This window comes from Sclerotinia sclerotiorum, genomic scaffold, assembly GCF_000146945.2.
Source record: "Sclerotinia sclerotiorum 1980 UF-70 scaffold_1 genomic scaffold, whole genome shotgun sequence".
NCBI classification, from domain to species: Eukaryota; Fungi; Ascomycota; class Leotiomycetes; order Helotiales; family Sclerotiniaceae; genus Sclerotinia; species Sclerotinia sclerotiorum.
In genome coordinates, this window is record NW_001820835.1 from 2,296,895 (window position 1) to 2,315,631 (window position 18,737).

The following is an 18,737-nucleotide window of genomic DNA, read 5'->3' on the forward strand; positions in this document are numbered from 1 at the left end:
ACCTAAGCATATCCGTCCTCTTATATCCACCTCATCCCCCTCTCAATATAAACAGCTCACACATCGCCATTCCTCAAATAATTCCTAAAGACTCCCTTCGATCATGATATTTCTAATCCATCCTCGCTCCTATCTCATGGATTCCAACTTCCCTTCTAAGCTTCTGAGCTCGCTCGCTTACTCAATCCCTTACTCCCTACAAATCGAAACCAGCCCCAGCACCTACAGTTCCCAAACACCAGAATACAAATACAAATACGAGTACAGAACTGAACTGAAGTAACTGTTGCTTTTTTCCAACCGAAGCACCTAGATCAATCATTCTCGATTACATTTGCATATCTATTCGTATACACATGTACATGTACATGTGTATATTTAAAGGCAACTCCTTGGGGAAAAAAGAACCTATAAGACTTAGAGAATGGGAGGGGGAAAAGAGAGAAAGAAATTTGGTGTAGAATTATCACTAAAGCACGGTGAAACAATCACTAATATTCTTTAATTTATTACTCTGTATTAAACGCTGCGCGTGTTTGGTATTAATATCAATATCGATAATGGTGTTTATGTTGGCGTTCGAAAAGTAGTTGTTATATGAGAGACAGTTCCGAAAAGGAGGAATGTCTATTATAGAGCAAATTTTGGAATGGTAGTTACTGTATTGTGTGGCTATTGATGATCTGTATCTTCAAAACGATGATGTTGGAATGGGCGATCAGAGAGAGTGGTTTTGTAGGGGTCGTGGGTGTAGGAGTTAGAGACGGTAGTCTAATTTTTGGTGTGTATGATATATATACGTCCATCATAGTAGTCTTTTCCCTGGGTAAGATCGAAGGATATGTTGCTAAGAGTTGGAGTTATTAATTTCCTTTTCCGTCGTTTTGCTTATGGAGGTAACGAACATATGATCAATCCAAGACCTTGGATATCAATAACATCGCCGTTGGAAGCTATAGCTGCTTTAAAAAATTTTAAAGCGTTTCATACTAGATCACCCCTCCCCCTCAAGCCCAATTCGAATTTCAAAGCCAATAATTAGTGGCAATATCGATGAATATAGCTCTCTTGACAATATTTGCACGCTCATCCATGTATTCAACTTCTGTTGAGGTCTGGGCAGCGGAGACGAGCTGGGGAAGAAGTATCAATTTGTAGAGAGGATAGAGAGCTTCAGGTTAAATATTCACTCCTGAAGTATCGCTGTTGAAGATCTATTCGAAAAGAGTGATTGTAACTTCTGACTTAGTATTGCTTAAGTCGTGAAGAACATGAATCTCCTGCATTTCCCTCTCTTTATGTAAATCGCCTTGCTCATCCAACCTTTGTAGCATTAAACCATTTTCAAATCTATTCCACACCATAGCCAACCGCAAAAATGACAATCCCCACGAAAATCAGCTCACACAGAACTCAAAATCTCTCTCCCTCAAGATTAACCGTGCTGAAAAAATCACTCGATTCCAGAGTGATGAATCTCCATACATCATTTAGGGCAGCAACGACAGACCTCCCTCCAGAAGTTTCATTTAATATTTGAACGCAATATCAAACATGCCAAGCAAATGGAATGGGGATATCTTTGTACTTGCCTAACAGTGATACAGGCAGAGCTTATTTGAAGTTAAGTTTGTAGGATACTTGCTATGGGGGATTTTCATTCATAGGCGGTTGCTCTGAATCTAGGGACCCCGTAAGGTTGATACCAAGGATGCATTGCGATGTTCATCATCTCCTCCTGCAGACAGATACTGATCGGAAGATTTTCTGTTTACACCACATCATCACAGCAATGTAGGTAGGCCAAATGGTCAAATATGAAAGCGACAACCGCAAAGATAGGGTATATATTATAGAAAACCACGTTCCATGGAGTAAACTTTCTACCAGAGAGAGTAATAAAAGCTATACCAATGTGTGTCATTTACTTCCACGAATCTGGAATAAATTATATCGAGGCGAATATAATTTCCCTCACGAAGAATCGTTGGAGGGTCCAGCTGGCACAACTCGGTTGCACAGTAGGTTTTTAAACTTCAAGAAGGTTATAATCTTACCACGTCTATCAACCAGCAGGTAGATTATGAAAGCTTGTAGTATTATTTAACCGACTATTAGATGGACCATCATGTAGCACCCATCATATTGCTGGAGGTTAAAAGATTGTTTGTGGGAAGTGAGATCCGCAAAATGATTCTGGAACAGATATCACAAAGTGCCTGCCAAACTCATAATACGGTCTTCCCGAACTACCAGTAAATTACCTACACCAAATTCCATTCCATCTCGCTATGCAAAAATATGCCATGAGCCTTTTGTGACGATGCCTCCATTGATCTCATTTGGTAAAGAAATTTGTAATTTTTTGACTTCCCTTTTTCTGATCTGAAGATTTCTTCGGACTTCCATAGTTATTGCTCGTAGCACTTCTAGTCTTCCGAGTCGATACCACAGGCGGAGAATCTTTTTGTGGGCTTGCAGACGTACGTATAGATTTTTTGGGGGGCTCCTCGATATGAGCATCGACAAGTTCGCGTTTAATTCCTTGCTTGGTTTCCCTTTCAGGCACAGGTAAAGTTGCATTATCCTCAGAGCCATCGTGATCAATAGTTTTGCGATCTTCTGTGTCTGTAGACTCTTTTTTGATTGGTATATGTTTAGTGTCTTCCTCCTTGACTTTTTGAGGTGCATCTGATGGTTTAGATGATGCTTTTGCATCTTTCTTACCCCCTTTAGCAAAGAAATTGGCAATATTGGATCTGTTCTCCGTGCTTGCCACTGGGACAATGAAATTAGGAGAATCATTGCCCACTTTTCCCACTTCTTTGCTTACTGGATAAATCTCCAAGTCTCCCTCATATGGCTTCAAGAGAGATTGAAGTTCTTTCGACCAAGATGATCTTTTCGGATCAAGCCAAGTACGAAGATCCTCCGAACCATTGTCGAGAATGACTGGCATTCTGTCATGTAGAAAATTCAACTGCTTATTCGAACTCGTTGTGATGATGGTGTAAGTATAGTGTTTCTCATCCGAACCTTCATATTGAACGACATCCCACAGTCCCGCCATACACATTAATTGTCCATCTTTTCCCTTGATGTAATGGGGTACCTTCTCCTTTCCCTTCTTCAACCACTCATAGAATCCCTCTGCAACTACAATACACCTTTTCTTTTGCTTCATCGTATTCCACATTCCCCTATTCTCAATTAAAGAATCATCACGACAGTTAATAGTCTTCATCATGGATCCATAATCAGGATTGCGCTTCGTCCAAAATGGTATCAAACCCCATTTCATACTCTGTAGCTTATATCGAATAGCCTCATTCGCATGCTCTTCTTGCTCAATAGCTTCTGACTCGGTAGCTCTCTCCTCAGTCCCATCAGCACCAGCCTCTTTATGTTGTCTCGGTCCCGCACCCCAATCTGGTACATCCGCCCGATAAACAATACCATCATATCCCGGAGCAAAATTGTAACTTTGTCTTGGTGCGCCAACACCCTCATCGTCCGGCGCTTTCCAGACAGGCATATTCTCATTTTCGAGATATTGGCGAACCTCCGAAGGTCGCTTTATGGTATTAGCAAGTCTTTCTTCGATAGAGTCGTTGATAGCTTACCAGATGTAGTACGTATCTTCCGCACATGCTGATGATGTTACATTGTCGCTATTGAGGTTGAATTGAAGGCTGGGTTTGAGGAGATATGTGACGAGCGGCCGCATTAGCTTCAATGACGTCACGGTTTGGAGCATTATATTTTAATGTGATGACCTTAGCAATAGCTAGGTAGATACATTTCATTCACTCTCATCACAAATCAAAACATAATAATTCACAAAGCAGGAATTGATTACTAATTCTGACTTCCACCTTTGTTCACGAAAATCACACGTAAAACACATCAAAAAAATCCAATTCCCATTCCCTCTTCATAAATCCCTACTCAAAATTCTTTTCATATCAAATCTCCACTGCGCATACCCCCTGCCTCTCTTTTTGGTGACCCAACATCATACACCCATACACACTGCCCTCAAACCCCGAGCCTTTTATGAAAGTGATTAACTGTGTATCTAAATTCATCAATATATACTAGACATGCATCAAGTAAGTATCGAGATCAAGAAAGAAAAGAACTCAGTAACAAAATCAAAATCGAGTCAAGATATAAAAGTAGTAAATGAGTTAAAGGTATCAATCTCTATGATCTACCATCTACATACCAAGGACTCTATCCCAGTAATATCTCCCGAAATATCCTAATTTCATAGCATCCATGCCAATCTATGCATGCATGCATACATGCGATAGATATCAAAGCTCCTCTAAACACCCACGCTCAAGCAATACCAAACCAAAAAAAAAAAAAAAAAAAAAACCAGCCGGTGAGTAAAACGGCCATCTATCAAGCCTCCAAATCTACATCATTTTTCTTCCCACTACCCATACTCTTTACCCTTTCATGTCCACCCTTCCCCGTTTCCCCATCAAAGTCACTTCCTTCCTCTCCAGCATAAGCCATACTCGGATCATCGAGTTCATCTCCGACTTCCATCCAGATATCGCTAGTGGCAGGGACCGGAAAGAATTTACATAGAGTCCAATATACACCTCCTGCAACAATAAATCCGCAGAAGAAATTTAACTTATAGATGTATGTTGCGCCCGCGGGTACTTCTTTTCCAATTGCTCCTACGAATCCGACGATGTTGATGAGGATTCCAGCGATGTAAGCTGCGTAGCCTCTCCAGTGAATACCGAGGCTATAGTAGTATGGAGAGGTTTTCTTAGCGGAATAGAGGTTGCGAACTTGTAGGTAGCCTTTACGTACGGCGTAGTAGTCTGCGACAATGACACCGGCGATGGAGGATAGGAAGACTGAATAAGCGGAGAGGTAGGTCGTGAAATTGTTGGCGCTAGAGAGAAGATTCCAGGGACACATGACTAGGCCTACGATGGCGCAGATGTATCCACCACGACGGATGTTGATGTAGCGTGGAAGAAGAGCTGTCATATCTGTACCTGCAGATACGGAATTGGCTGCGATATTAGTACCGAGCTGGGCAAGAGCAAATGCAGTTGCGATGAAGAATACACCGGCACGATTTCCAGATCTACCTTCATTGAGGAATGATTGAAGGAGTTCGAGAGGATTCCAGATAGCTTCACCGAAGATGACGGTTGAAGACGAGGAAACAATAATACCGATGAAAGATGTAACCGCGAAACCTACGGGGATGGTAATGAGTTGTGACCAGAAAGCATCTCTGGGTTTTCGAGCAAAGCGTGCGAAATCCGGGCTATTCACGATGAGAGTTGCAAAGTTGGCGATGGAAGACATGATTCCTGTAACCATGTACCACGCCATTGTACTTCCATGTGTTGTATTTCCCTGTTTGACGATTGGACCAAGACCCTTTGCGCGAACGATAGCCCAGATGAAAAATGCAATGCCTGCAGCTGGTACCACATATGCCTTGACTGTAAACAAATGACGAATCTTGTGAACCGGGAACCAAATCGCTGGAAGTGAGCAAAGCCAAAAGATGAAGAAGGATATAAAAGCCGCCGTGTTTGTTCCAGAATCAGGAATTCCATTGTGCACTTTGGTGAATGATGGCCAGATGGCAGAGATCATCAATTGAACGCACTCTCCTCCAATCCAAGACTGCACTCCGTACCAAATACAAGCCATGGCTGCACGATTGAAGACAGGCCATAGAGCACCCCAGATACCGAAAGATGATCGAGCGACAACCGGGAAGGAAAGGTGATAAGTGGCACCGATTCTGGCCGTGAGTACAATGAAGCAAGCTGCAATGGAATAACCAATCCATACACAAAGCCATGATTGCCACCAAGATAGACCGCTGGGCGCAACGATCATGCTCGATGATATCATCCAAGTGTTCTAATTGGTCGAAATGTTAGAATCTCACTTCCTGAACCGGGAAAACTTCTTGGAAGCATACTCACAATATTAAAAGAATCCGCGACCCAAAATCCTACAAAATTCCACGCTCCCCATTGTCTACGTTCTGGTTCGACTAGGAATTATGTATCAGTATTTAGTCCTCGCACATAGTATAGACAACTCACCAGGCTTCAAATCATGGTTGTTTAACATGAGTTGAGCATTTGTCAAGCCGGGTTCGCTCTCTACTGCCAATTTATCGGCCCAGTAACCAAGCCTTGTATTTCTAACTTTCTCCATGATGTAGTCGAGAAAGCAGTCGCTCGATTCGTCGGAAGAATGAAATGTAATATCTCTGAAATAAATACTTGAACGACTCGAGGAAGAGGAGGAGGAAGAACGTTTAGAAATGGAAGCGAATGTATTTCTGTGATGCAATGAAGTGTTTTTGTGTGACGTCGTACCGGTTACACTTTCTTGGATCTTCGACGGACCACTGGTAGTAAGTAACGGCGTGAATTCGTCGTCTAGTCTAGTACCGCTAGCGTCCCTGGACTCATCAACTTCATATTTGAAGACGGACATTACCTCTATTATATAGATTGTTGGACAAGACTAGGACCCTGGACGCCGTCTATGTATCTTTTCTGGTTCAAGGATCGTCTAAATCCTTTTACCCCTTCTCTGCAGCTGCATAAGAAAATCCTTGGATCCCTACACAACAATGTGAGAAAGAAGCATAGACACGGCGAACTGATTAACTTTATTAGTCTCTTGTCCCAGTCAAGTGGTTCGAAATCCTTTGCTTGGACTAGCTAGACCATTATCTACTTTCGGTTCTTATCTTTGAGCATTCTCTCACAGACAAATGAATCTACACCAAGCAAGGCAGTGAATCCAAGTAAAAAAAAAACGGCCATTACTCGTAGAAAAACATATTCCACACACATTTCTTTGGTGAGATAGATAGGAGATAGAGATACGCAACGCAACGCAGACTCCACGCTGTAAGATCGAGCCAGGATCATGATCTCATACGGAGTATCATGAAACATTTTCGCGTCTCTTTTTGCTCATGTAATACATTTTCGTGAGAGCTGATGGGCTCCTTCCCCAATCATGCGGGATTATGATATTATGATTCTGATTTAGAAATGATTTTAGTCTTTTGATCATGGACAGACTAATATTGGCGTGCGAATCATTCTCTAGCGAGACCTATCAACAGCTGCATCGTTATCTGACAAACGCCGGGTGGATTCATCGAGACTGTGATAGTTGAGATAGCGTTGATATAAAGATAAGTAATTATAGATAAGGCTGCTATTTTACTCGATGTGATCGAGCAATGAATTGTAAAAATGCGGGGAAGGGGATATGGAGAATTGATGAGATGGGGAATATCCAGACAGAGTATATGCAGACAGGGCTTTGGAAGATTTATCGGTGTGTCCGAAGGTTAATGTGATTTATTTAATGCTGTTGCTGCAGACTGTACATCTCCGGAAAAGAGGTTATATATATCAAGTTTAGGACATCGCCGTCGTCGCGAAGAATTTTCGTAGGAATAAAGACGAACTCGTTGATTGGGTTCTCTTTACTAAAATAGACCATCCTCATTCTATGGGGCAAGAACCATAAGAGAGAGATCCCACACATCTGTGCCGATTTCAAAAAACGTGATCAAAGTCAATCGGCAGGATCACATAGATTGAAACCACCCGATTTGAGTGTTCTTGAGAAACTGGATATAAGGCCCAAAAATTATCCTTATTCCCATTCGATCGATAGGAAAAAGCAATGAAATGTAACGCCTGAACAAGCAATTTATGAGACATGCAACAAAAGTTCATACCGTTTATCACCGCTTTCCAGCAGAATAATTGAAACACGTGCTTTCGCTTGTCATCATCTACCATTTATAACCTTACTGTTGTTCTCATACACATACCGTCTAAGACGGCTCACAAGTTACGCCAAGTATATAACGCAGACATCCTTTGACCATGAGTACTTTACTTCCCATCTCGTATCTCTTTATCACCTTTCCTATCACATCTAAACTTTATCATCGCCATGATTTCCCAGACTAGATTCACCTGTCTTTTAAAATTTGGGTGTGCTTGCGCCCACATTGTTTTAGAGCTCTTGAGCTTTATATCAAAGAGAATCTCTTTAGCTATTTATATCAATTACAATCATGTGATCACATGATACTAGTAAAAATAAAGCTGGTATAAAAAATAGAGAAGATAGAGGACATTAACGCCACGTAAAAAAATCGGAAAAAACCCCCCCAGGAGGATTTTATTCGCAGGCTCTAAAACAAACTTCAAAATCATCACAACATATCACAAGGATCGCGCAAGCATCAGATAACTCGTATAAACAGTCATCATGACTTACTAATCTAGGAAAAGTGACGGGTCGGCTCGTATGCGATGTGCAACAAATTCCCTCTGAAGGAATCATGCCGTCGCTGGATTATCTTTTGCAGAGACTGATCGCGTGGTGAAGGTTCGAGATTTGCGGATGATTATGTTAGATGTGGGTGAGGACAAGATTGGGTTTGTGTCGTTCTTGTTTATGGATGAGTTTGAGTGTTGGAGATAGTGAATATGGACTTCAACATCGGGATCGAGTGGAACCTGATATCGTCTTGCTGGATGTTAGATATTTGTGGTGATACTAGTACTTGGGGTTTTTTATGAGATCCGTGGCTGAAAATATTCGAAAGTTCGAACACAGCAGTTCTACCCTAGTGGCATTGGAACATGAAGGCTCCAAAGTTCCTAAAGCAAGGTACCCGCTCAATATTTCACATATTTGCAGTCTTATTTCATTTGCAATGTCTTTCTTTTTCTTTTCTACAGCATGTGCGTCTATCTCAACACCATGGGATTCTCATATCTGAGGGAGTAGGTACCATTTTATGTTTATAATTAATCCATACTCCATCAAACTTATGTCTTTCTATTTTTATGTCATCTTCACATTCGTGTTTTTCTTGTGAGAATTAAGGACCGATCATTAGAGAATTATCAAAAGTTCTCGTCTTTGCCTATTATTTCCACATCAGCTACCATGTGATTCCAAAAGCCTGTCTTATTTGAAATTTGTAGACTTTAGGAACATTCGGAGTGCCTGGAGTAGAGCCGGCCTGTAGCTGGTGAGGAGAAGAGAATTTTTAAAAGGTAAATAAATCCAAGACAATGAAAAGGAGCAAAGCAGGAAATGGAGTTTTCCCGAGCATGCAAACGTAACAAACTACAATTCAAATCAGATGAATTGAATTTTACCAGCAGAAAAAGGCCTCCAATCATCAGGCAAGACCTCGTTGAGAGAATGTAACACCAATGAACTTTGTTGATCAGCACAAAAATATCGTCATAGCCTTTAACGTCTCTCAATTGATCATATTTGCACATAGTACAGTGTCATTTAGATATTTAGTTCTTCCCCTAAGCTTTCATACTAAATGAAATTTTGGCGGCGCGGCGATCTAGCCGTCGTTCGTATGTCCATATATCCTCAGTAGATTTACGTTAGGATACCCCTGGCACAGCAGCCATTACGTTCCTATACTAGGCTGACGATGTTTTTTTTTCTTATGCTTGTCAAGACTTCGAAAAAAGCTATTATTGTGATTTTTGTAGATACATGGAGGTGGCTTTTTGAAGAGGTGGTTGTGGGTATTTGAAAGTTTCCTCTTTTGGGTATGTTGCCGTCATCCGATTCTTTCAGCGGAGGTTGGAGAATAGAGATCTTAATTCATTCTCGATGGAGCAAAAGGGTTTTAATTACTTGTATACTGGCAGTTGCTGGATTGCACATTACTTTGCCATTGCTTATGTGTCTCACATTTCGACCATTGAATATTCATACAGCTTGAAAAGGTTTATTCCTTCATCTTAGAATGTGCAGATGTGTGTTAAACTTTAATGCCGATCTTTTTTTTTGCATACTCCTCTCATATACTGTTACCTATGTACAACCAGTTTAATATATACAGACTCATTCCCTTATGTACAGAGCCTTATCAAGCTATTTACATCCCCATCAACCAACACCAACTAATTCGATCGAGTAAGACAAGCCGCAACAAGTGGTTGATCTGTCATAGATGATCCACTTCCATTGGGTGTCTCCGTTAATGCTATCGTCAATATCAGTACATATTCCTATCACATATGTTCTCATCACAATTTTGGGACGAGTTTCAACTCCACTTACTGTAATTCGTATCGAAGCTTCCAGCAGCCCACCCAACATATCCCAAGTACACATCGGAATTGGCACTGTGTAGAAACATCGTTAGCGTTTTATTATTCCAATCTTTCAAAGACAAAAGAAACTTAGAAAACATACTTCAAATAAGCAACTTCCTGGCACAAATATGTCTCACAACTAGCGACGTTACCACCACCGGTCTCGGTTAGTATGGCTTGTCTTCCATTTGCTCGTAACCAAGTTGCTAGTGGTGCGAATGCGGTGTCGATGTTATTGGTCACGCATTCAAGATTGGTTCCTGAGTTATCGGAGTCGAGATATTTGTGGACGTCGAAGATTAGGTTTGTGATTGTGCCGTCTGGGTTGGTGACTTTGGAGAGGGCGGCTGCTGAGCCGTCGGATATGAAAGATCCTGCGGAGGTGTACTAGTGGGGGCTAAGTTAGTGGTGTGATGTGGGAGGGGTGTGAAACGGGATTTAAGGTATATTGAAATTTCGGATTTCGGTTTAGAAAAGATTAGGAAGGAGACAGGTGAGGTTAAATGGGGAATCCATGAACTAATGATACTTACATCATTACCAGGTAGGAGAAGCGTGGTAGATGTAGCACCTGCTTGGCGAATAGCAGTAACCACTGCCTGAACTGAGGCTGCCCATGTGGTAATATTTGGCATATCTAACAGATTTTGTTAGTAACATCGCACAAATCCAACATCACTGTCCTTCAAATTTCATCACTACACTCCACTCCCACCACCAAAACAGAAAATGGAAATACACACCATGAGGTTCATTCATCAAACCAAAAATCACCTTCGCATTCCCCTTATACTTATTCGCCAACTGAGTCCACAAACTCACAAACTGCGCATTGGTTGGGCCACCCTGTCCAATAATCCCGCCATTCCATCGCGCATAATTGTGAATATCAATGATGCAACTAGCACCTGTTGCCAGACATCCCTGCACCAATGAATCATAGGTTGCGAAATTGTTACTGTCGAGTGTACCCCCCAGAACATTGTTCACGAGGTATTGCCATCCCACAGGGAGACGGAAGATATTGTGTCCTGTGCTTTTGACAAAGTGGGACATTTGGCCGAGACCATCTGGATGGTTGGCTATGCTGCTTAGAGGCTGTGGTGGAGAGGGTTAGTGGGTGTGTTTAAGGTGCAGGGGAGGGAGAAATGTGGGTGTGGGTGCGCACCGGGTAGATCTCGCTGGTTATACATGTGCCGTCTGTTGTGCAGCCGAAGTCGAATCCTGCAATGTTGGTTCCAACTAAAGTATGTTAGTCGGATTGCTTATTTGGGCCGTTTCAGAAAGAAAAGAGTAACTGTATGAACATACTATATTTCGTTTTTCCAGTTGAGCTTGAAGCTGCGGATGAACTAGTCTTGGTACTAGAGCTTGATGGTTTACTCGAACTCGTAACTGTGGTTAGAGTCGCTATATTCTCACTTGTTAGACTTCTTCCTTTTTTTTGATTTATTCACCACTTTTCCACCCGTTAAGTGTCAACTTTGAGTAATGGAAGACTAACCAGTTCCAGGTAAACATTGCGAGTAATATTCACTCGAATAAGTACACACATAACCTCCAACACAAGTTGTTGCTCCCGTCCATCCTTTCCCTCCACATTGTGCATAGGCAGCGCCTTGTGCTGTGGCGCTGGATACGAGCGGAAGGATAGTGTATAGAGGAGTTGGAACCTTCATATTGAGGAACTTTTAGTAAAGGCTGGCAAAGGGAAGCAGTAGTAAATGAAGAAGATGAAGATGAGGAGAGATACTGTAAGTAAGATGGTAACGGGAGGATATATATATAAAGTCCAAGTTGACCTCAATTCTATAAATGGGATCTACTGGTTATATGTCATAAATATATACTCCGTGTATATATACCCCAATCTAATCATACGATCAAATACTGTACCGTGCCCCTTTTCTCCTCTTATTCACCTCTCAATATCAACCCACCTTACCCTACCCTACTCCATAAACTCCAAGCGCCAAACCCACTCCCGAAACTCCCATATTCCCTATCCCCCATCTTGCATTCCCTATCCATCTCCACCCCATCCATCTCCCACCCTATCCTATTCATCCCATCATCTCACACCGCCCACCGACCACCCACCCACAGCCATCCAACCCACGGACCGAAACCCCCGACCAGCAAACTTCCCATCCCAAGGGCCAAAACTCTACACATGCCCCCTAAATGCTAAAAGCTAAATTCCCTGGAAATCTTAGTTTAGTTCATTAGTAGTTCCTTAGTTCACTACACTATTAATCTGTTTCTTGCAGCGTATATATGAAAAATTAAATTGGTCAGTCAGCATAAGTCGTAGGATGAACAACTCGTGATGTTGTTTGCGGAAAAAAGGGGATGCGGTTCCGAGGCGGGATTGCGGGAAATGTATGGTTACCTAGGTAGTGATTTATGATTTATTTTTTTGTGGAGAAGAATGCATTTGCCTATTGTGGTATGGATTGGGATTGGGATTGGTTGGAGTTGATTAGTGGGAGGGGAATGTTGTGGTGGGACTTTATATTTGTGTTTTACTCTACTCTGTATTGTACTCTGTGCCGGTAGGTATATGATGTGGTGTGATGTGGTGTGATGAGATGAGATGAGATGATTTAGAGATGACTTCTTACAGAGTACAATTATAAGGAGTACACCAAGAAAAAACACGCCGAGAATAAAGTAAGCTTTACATAACCTACCATCCAAAGCACCCCGGAAAAATCTTAATCTCAAACCATATACTCCACTCCACTCCATAGACCTACTCGGGTATTCTACCCCACAGCCCGAAACCATACACCTCCGAAACTCTATGCACACACAGAAGATGCTAAGTCTGAACCTTACCTAATAATTAAACTTCAAAGAGATTCTGAAGAATAACAAATAACAAACGTCCCATCCTACCAGCACACACAGCACGTACCAATACAACAAACACCATATACCTAAAGCAATACTCGCTCCCCCAGCCTATAGGATAGAAGAAACAACTTCTTCCGTATGTACTCCGTACCGAGAAACATTTCTTCACTTGCCACATGTTAATTAATTTTCATCTAAAGAATGTGTCTGGTTAAATAGTATCCTTGTTTCTGCCGAAATGACCATATACTACTATAGGCAAGTGGGTAAGATGTAACTTACCCCAGATTTTCGGCTGTGGCATTTTGATTACTATTCTTTAGTGCATACTCCGTATACGGAATAGTATAATATCCCATTATTGCTGGATCCTTTGGATGTATGTATGTATCCCTGATATCCCTAATAGTAATTCTCATGGGTGTATATATTATAAGACTAAAACCCCAGACAAAGACTCTGCTTTTCAATCTAGATTCTCTTAGATCCTAATTTTTAGTCTCTAATTGATACTCCCATGTATATAATCTTACATCCATACATACCCTACACTCTAGATCTATACCCTATCCTATCCTCCATCTAAACACCACACTTCCATCCTCCAATCCTTCAACCCCTCAAAACTTCCCCGTACGGAATACTTACCTAGTGTACCGTTAGAACTACACACAGCACTAGTATCACCAGGCCCTTAATATTAAAGCAGGCACTAATTACTCCGTATATACAGAGTAGTGCCTAGATATGAAATTAAACAGCGGCTTGACTTTTTAATTTCTCTTCCCTTTTTCATTTCTAGATCTAGATCTGGATCGATCTATATTAAAACTCGAAGTTTCGAGAAAGAACCGAGGAGTAGGTTTTGGGCACAGTTTGTGTTTGTTGGTTAGCTTTAGCTTTGGGTTAATGGTATGGTTATTTGATGATATGATGGATGATAATAGACGGATTAGATAGGTAGATGGAGTTTAGAGGAAATAAAGATGCAAGGTTTTACAATAAGCTGAGGAAACTGGTAAATCGTATGGCAATCTGTGGGGTGCTGATTATTTGTTTAGGTTTGGTATTTTATCCATTTATCTACGATGGTAAGGTTATATATAAGTGTGTTGTTTATGAAGATGCTAATTATATGATACTACTCTATCTTACAAGACTTACTATTATATAAAAAGATGAATTAGTTGCAAATGATTGATCTGAAATATATCCATCAGACTAAGAACAATTAACTTTTACTCTTGTGAAAGTTGAAGATATTTCATGTGTGTATTGTGAAATAGTCTAAAGCCAAGAGAGATTCATTTTCACATAATATTACATGCAAGAATTCACAAAGATGATTAAAAGTATCAATAAATCACACCAAAGATATTGTCGGGCGTAAAAATTTGTATTTCATATATACAGATGAAGAGAAGATAGAACTTTATGTACAAATTTAAAAAGGTAGAAAAAATGATATAACGATTGACCATACAGTAAAGACTGTCTCATATCCTCATGCTACGTTGCGTTAAAAGAATGTATGCATCAGCGACTCAATTCCCTCATCCAATTTCCTCAATTTAAAAGCTAGGATTAGCATTTGTAAGTAATTGGGCAAAGTAAGCTTGGAACCAGGTACCAGCTTCCGGAGCCGGTTGAAGGGCATCTGAGAGACCGCAGTGGAAATCGTATCGAGCTGCTGTTGTATTTGAAGTACCCTTTTGTGAAGTTAGTAGATGAAAGATTGGAGTATGGAGAGGGAGAACAAACATCGGCTTCTCCACCAGGTTTGACCCAGACAAAGGCATCTTCCAAAGCATCTCCGGTGTTGGTGGTAGGTCGAACACCGAATCCGGTTCCGATGACATTACACCAGTCTCCCCATGCTTGTTGAGCGGTTGGTTGAACTCCATTGCGACCTATTTCTACCGTTAATCTCATCCTCAAGAAAGCTTATATAACATTTAACTTACCAGTATCCATGATGAAATGAGCTGGGAAACCTTGTGCGGTCAAGAGTGGAGCGAGAGCATTGATGTACAATTTCTCGTTACAGTTAGAGTCACCGGAGGTATAAGATGGGCAACTGCTGCTAGTCCAAGCATTGTAGTTTGCGACATTGGTTGCGAGACCTCTGACTTGAGATGGGCTTCCTGCTGCTTTGTAGACTTGACCAAAGAGTTGTGCAGCTGGACCAATGTTTGCGGACCATCCTAACCAACCAGCATGTCCAGCATCCAAGTACATGGAGACGTTTGGTAGATCAACTTTGAGATGGCATATTCGGTACATTCTAGGTAAGCTGCTTGTGCATTGGAACATTTTTGAACATTTAGGTTGGTAACGAGATTTGCCAACGACTCCGGCTCTATTAAATCGTCAATCGCCAATCTTCTTCACTTAGAGATGAAGAGTTTACTTACCGATGATTAGAATAACGCTAGTGTCAGAATAGTTCTTGAGGATAGTAACAATCGAATCGATATAAGCTTTGTAGTTCGCTACACCATTGTTTGCAATGCTATATTCTCCATTGGAAGCAGCTGCTGCACAATCTCTGTCAGGTAAATCGTAGACCACGAAAGTACCAGCAACTGGTGGGTTTGCTCCTGCCTTATTTAAGGCTCGAATATTGGAAAGGTAGGTTCCCATTGTTGGAACTTTATCAGCGGTATCACTAAGCTTATCAGCTTTCACATTCATCATCTGATTAAAGGGAATAACTTACAGCCAGAAAAAGGTTGGAACTTTTGCTACCGCGGCGGCTTTAGTGGCCATGGCTCCAGTGAGTGAAGGAATGGCACTTGCGGAAATCTCAGAAGCATAGTATGGGTTTACGTAAAGTGCTTTGCCTACAAATGGGTTGCCTGCGGCTGGTGCTGCTGTCGTCGTTGCACTGCTGCCTGTAGTAGTGGAAGCTTTCGTGGATGTGACGATTGTTGTAGGAGCGGTAGTTGTTGGGCGGGAACTAGATGCACCACCACCCGAACCAGGTAGACATTGAGAATAGTACTCGTTGGTATAAGTACAGGTGAATCCAGAAACACAAGTTGTTGCGCCACTCCAGCCTTGACCGCCACCTAAATTCTATGTTAACGATAGTTCCATACCAACTAGAGCATGATGGCTTACATTGTGAATAACCAGCGCCCTGAGCATACACAGTAGGTGCTACTGCAGCAGCAGCGAGAAGAACATTCTTGAGACCCATTTTGAAAGATAATGGAAGAAGTAAAGATTGCGTGTGGTTAGATGCTCAAAATTCTGAAGAAACGAACGATCTTTTATATCATTCTAACTGGGGCTTGACTCGTAATCCTGGCCATATCCATTTGGGCAGACCTACAAACACCCATATTCTCTATATGCAAATCCCCTCCTCAATATGAGACGGAAGTCCGGCGCCGACTTGCCAGTATAGTTTGTATAGCCTGAGTAGACAACAAAAAGTTTCACGGGTAGATCGTGGAGAACATTACTATAATTAATCCTTGACAGGAACCCATAAGATCTCATTGGATAAAATAAATGTATTAAGAGTGTTCCTCCTATAGCAATGAATTAATGTAGCATTGGGGATCCAATCATGTTAATTTACGGAAACTGACTCAAACCCAATTTTAAATTAAAGATATTACCTTTGCCAGGTACGTGAGAGACTTAAGGAGCAACGGCCCGTTGTAGAGTCTCTCACATCATGTGCTATGTGGGACTGCTGCCACTTGCCGTATGATCTGTACGGAGTAGTATATCGCCTGTCATCTTGAGGGAAAGTGGATTTGTGGGGTTGAAGGTAATTACGGAGTATTAACCTTATTGCATTGCAGAGTGGATAGCAAGAACGTGATTATTCGTCATGTGTTATGTATGGAGTAAACAAGGAAGATTTCAATCAACTTGCGACATGAAGGAACAACCGGCAATAGCTAAACGCCAGTTCAATCAGAGCACTCGAGTAGAAAGAGAAAAGAATGAGGATCTGTAAGTTACGTTGGCACTTCCAAGTCTCCTAGATAATGTGCAACAATATAATTGAGCCTCCTGAAATTACACAAATATCTTCAAGAACCCCTAAGCATAAACTTAAGGCTAATATGAAAATGCGGAGAGAATCTGGGGATGAAAATCGTGGAGAAAGGTATACTGCGTACGTGCAGCGTTTGCAAATTTAGCCTATGTTTGGCAGGATTAAGGTTACAGCTAGCCGCAGCTACCAATTAGGTCATTTGCCATCAACTAACTTCATCTGTGGAAGTTTTCTCCTTGTCGCCGAGTTCCCAAGTATAACATAATAATTAATGGCTCGACTTGTTCGAATGTGCGCGATTAAATTGATTGCTGGCCGAAGTCGAGACCTTGGCTTGAATAGATCGGCATTCTTTTCTAAGCTTCGGCCCGACGGCATAGAATCTCAAGTAGCAATATGTAAGGTTATGGAGTTCTACAGTCAAGTTCTTCGTGCGGTCTGTATGGGAATTTTGGGTAGCGGTAAGATTCAGTCAGGAGCCGGTGGAATTGTTAGGCTCTGCTATAGATCTCAAGTGAGGTCTTTTTAAGTATTCGTAAAGTTAAGCCAAAAAGTGTTTAGCGAGAAGTCTACTTCACATTTACAAACACGCCTTTATATAACAAACAGAAAGTCGATAATCATGTTGAATCTCTTACCCTATTTCCAAGAACCAAACATAGATCTGGACTTGACTCGACCCCTTAGGTACCTTGCAGATTGGGTGCCAAGGGTCTTTACATGGCATAATGGTAAGTACCCCGCCGGACTGACCGGAAAGTGTTTCCGAGTTTAACTTTACGTTTGAGTCCTTTCTTGTCTAATTGTCGGTTGAAAATACGTAGTTGGTAGAGATGATATAGGGAAAGCCATGAGTAGTTTGAGGTACCATACAAGTGTGTAGTGTTGCTGTCATTGCTTCAATTCTATTTGTAGCAAAATTGAAATGGAATGCGTTAGAAGAGGAGTATTACAATTTCGGGAAATTGGACGAGGAATTAAGATGTCGGAAGGAGAGTTAGGGAAGCATAGAAGGATGATTTGTTTCTCTTATTTACTCAAATGAGGATTGAGTGAGGCTATAGGAGTTGAACAGCAAATACCTCAATAGAAGGGAATGCAACGGGGCAGGAATGAACAATAAGCATTAACCTAAGGGATATCATTTCCATCCCATCCACGTCCAATCAGTCAGGGAAAACATCTTTATGCTAATACTACTAAAATAAGACAAATATAGTAAAATTCCTTGACCCAACACCTCGCTACCATATCAGATAAAAGATATTCACGCATCCTACAGACCTTACCAACCACATTGTCCTTTCATCACTTAGATTTGCAATTCAAAAGCGTTTCCATACGTTTATTATTCAATTCATTTCATAGTATCCAATTCCTACCTACTCAATGGTCCACAATCTCCTAAACCCAAGATCAACAAGATCCATAATATCCAACTTCAACTTCAGCTCTAGTTCCAGCTTCAGCGATAGACCGGACCATATAAATATGCAGCTACTCAATACTTTTAAAACAGATATACGAGCTAGAAAAGTCTTCAGGTTCTTTAGATTAATAATTAACTAATGAATTCTCTCATCTAATCTAGCTATCTATATCTGCTTTTCTCTTCTATTCCGTCCTTCACCACCACCACTTCTTCTTCCATCCCCGATCCCACTGCCTCCCTA

General features: G+C 41.3%; 5 protein-coding genes across 5 annotated transcripts; 1 reads left to right on the plus strand and 4 right to left on the minus strand.

Annotated features, from left to right (window-relative positions):
* Positions 1–2,338: 2,338 nt before the first annotated feature.
* SS1G_00889 (hypothetical protein) lies at positions 2,339–3,535 on the minus strand (the record flags this gene model as incomplete). The annotated part of the gene is made up of 1 exon (XM_001598750.1): positions 2,339–3,535. One exon carries the CDS (start codon positions 3,533–3,535, stop codon positions 2,339–2,341), a length of 1,197 nt encoding a protein of 398 aa, XP_001598800.1.
* An 875-nt stretch (positions 3,536–4,410) lies between these two features.
* On the minus strand, positions 4,411–6,504 carry SS1G_00890 (hypothetical protein; the record flags this gene model as incomplete). Its single annotated transcript, XM_001598751.1, has 3 exons — positions 4,411–5,916; positions 5,982–6,052; positions 6,105–6,504. The coding sequence occupies 3 exons, from the start codon at positions 6,502–6,504 to the stop codon at positions 4,411–4,413; spliced, it is 1,977 nt and encodes a 658-aa protein (XP_001598801.1).
* A 3,488-nt stretch (positions 6,505–9,992) lies between these two features.
* Positions 9,993–11,866, minus strand: SS1G_00891 (hypothetical protein; the record flags this gene model as incomplete). The annotated part of the gene is made up of 8 exons (XM_001598752.1): positions 9,993–10,075; positions 10,153–10,217; positions 10,288–10,574; positions 10,721–10,824; positions 10,931–11,285; positions 11,356–11,429; positions 11,499–11,597; positions 11,692–11,866. 8 exons carry the CDS (start codon positions 11,864–11,866, stop codon positions 9,993–9,995), a joined length of 1,242 nt encoding a protein of 413 aa, XP_001598802.1.
* Positions 11,867–14,617: 2,751 nt separating this feature from the next.
* Positions 14,618–16,248, minus strand: SS1G_00892 (hypothetical protein; the record flags this gene model as incomplete). The annotated part of the gene is made up of 6 exons (XM_001598753.1): positions 14,618–14,755; positions 14,808–14,956; positions 15,011–15,304; positions 15,461–15,714; positions 15,766–16,117; positions 16,170–16,248. The coding sequence occupies 6 exons, from the start codon at positions 16,246–16,248 to the stop codon at positions 14,618–14,620; spliced, it is 1,266 nt and encodes a 421-aa protein (XP_001598803.1).
* A 1,087-nt stretch (positions 16,249–17,335) lies between these two features.
* Positions 17,336–18,324, plus strand: SS1G_00893 (predicted protein; the record flags this gene model as incomplete). Its single annotated transcript, XM_001598754.1, has 3 exons — positions 17,336–17,525; positions 17,889–17,939; positions 18,284–18,324. 3 exons carry the CDS (start codon positions 17,336–17,338, stop codon positions 18,322–18,324), a joined length of 282 nt encoding a protein of 93 aa, XP_001598804.1.
* Between the last annotated feature and the right edge of the window lie 413 nt (positions 18,325–18,737).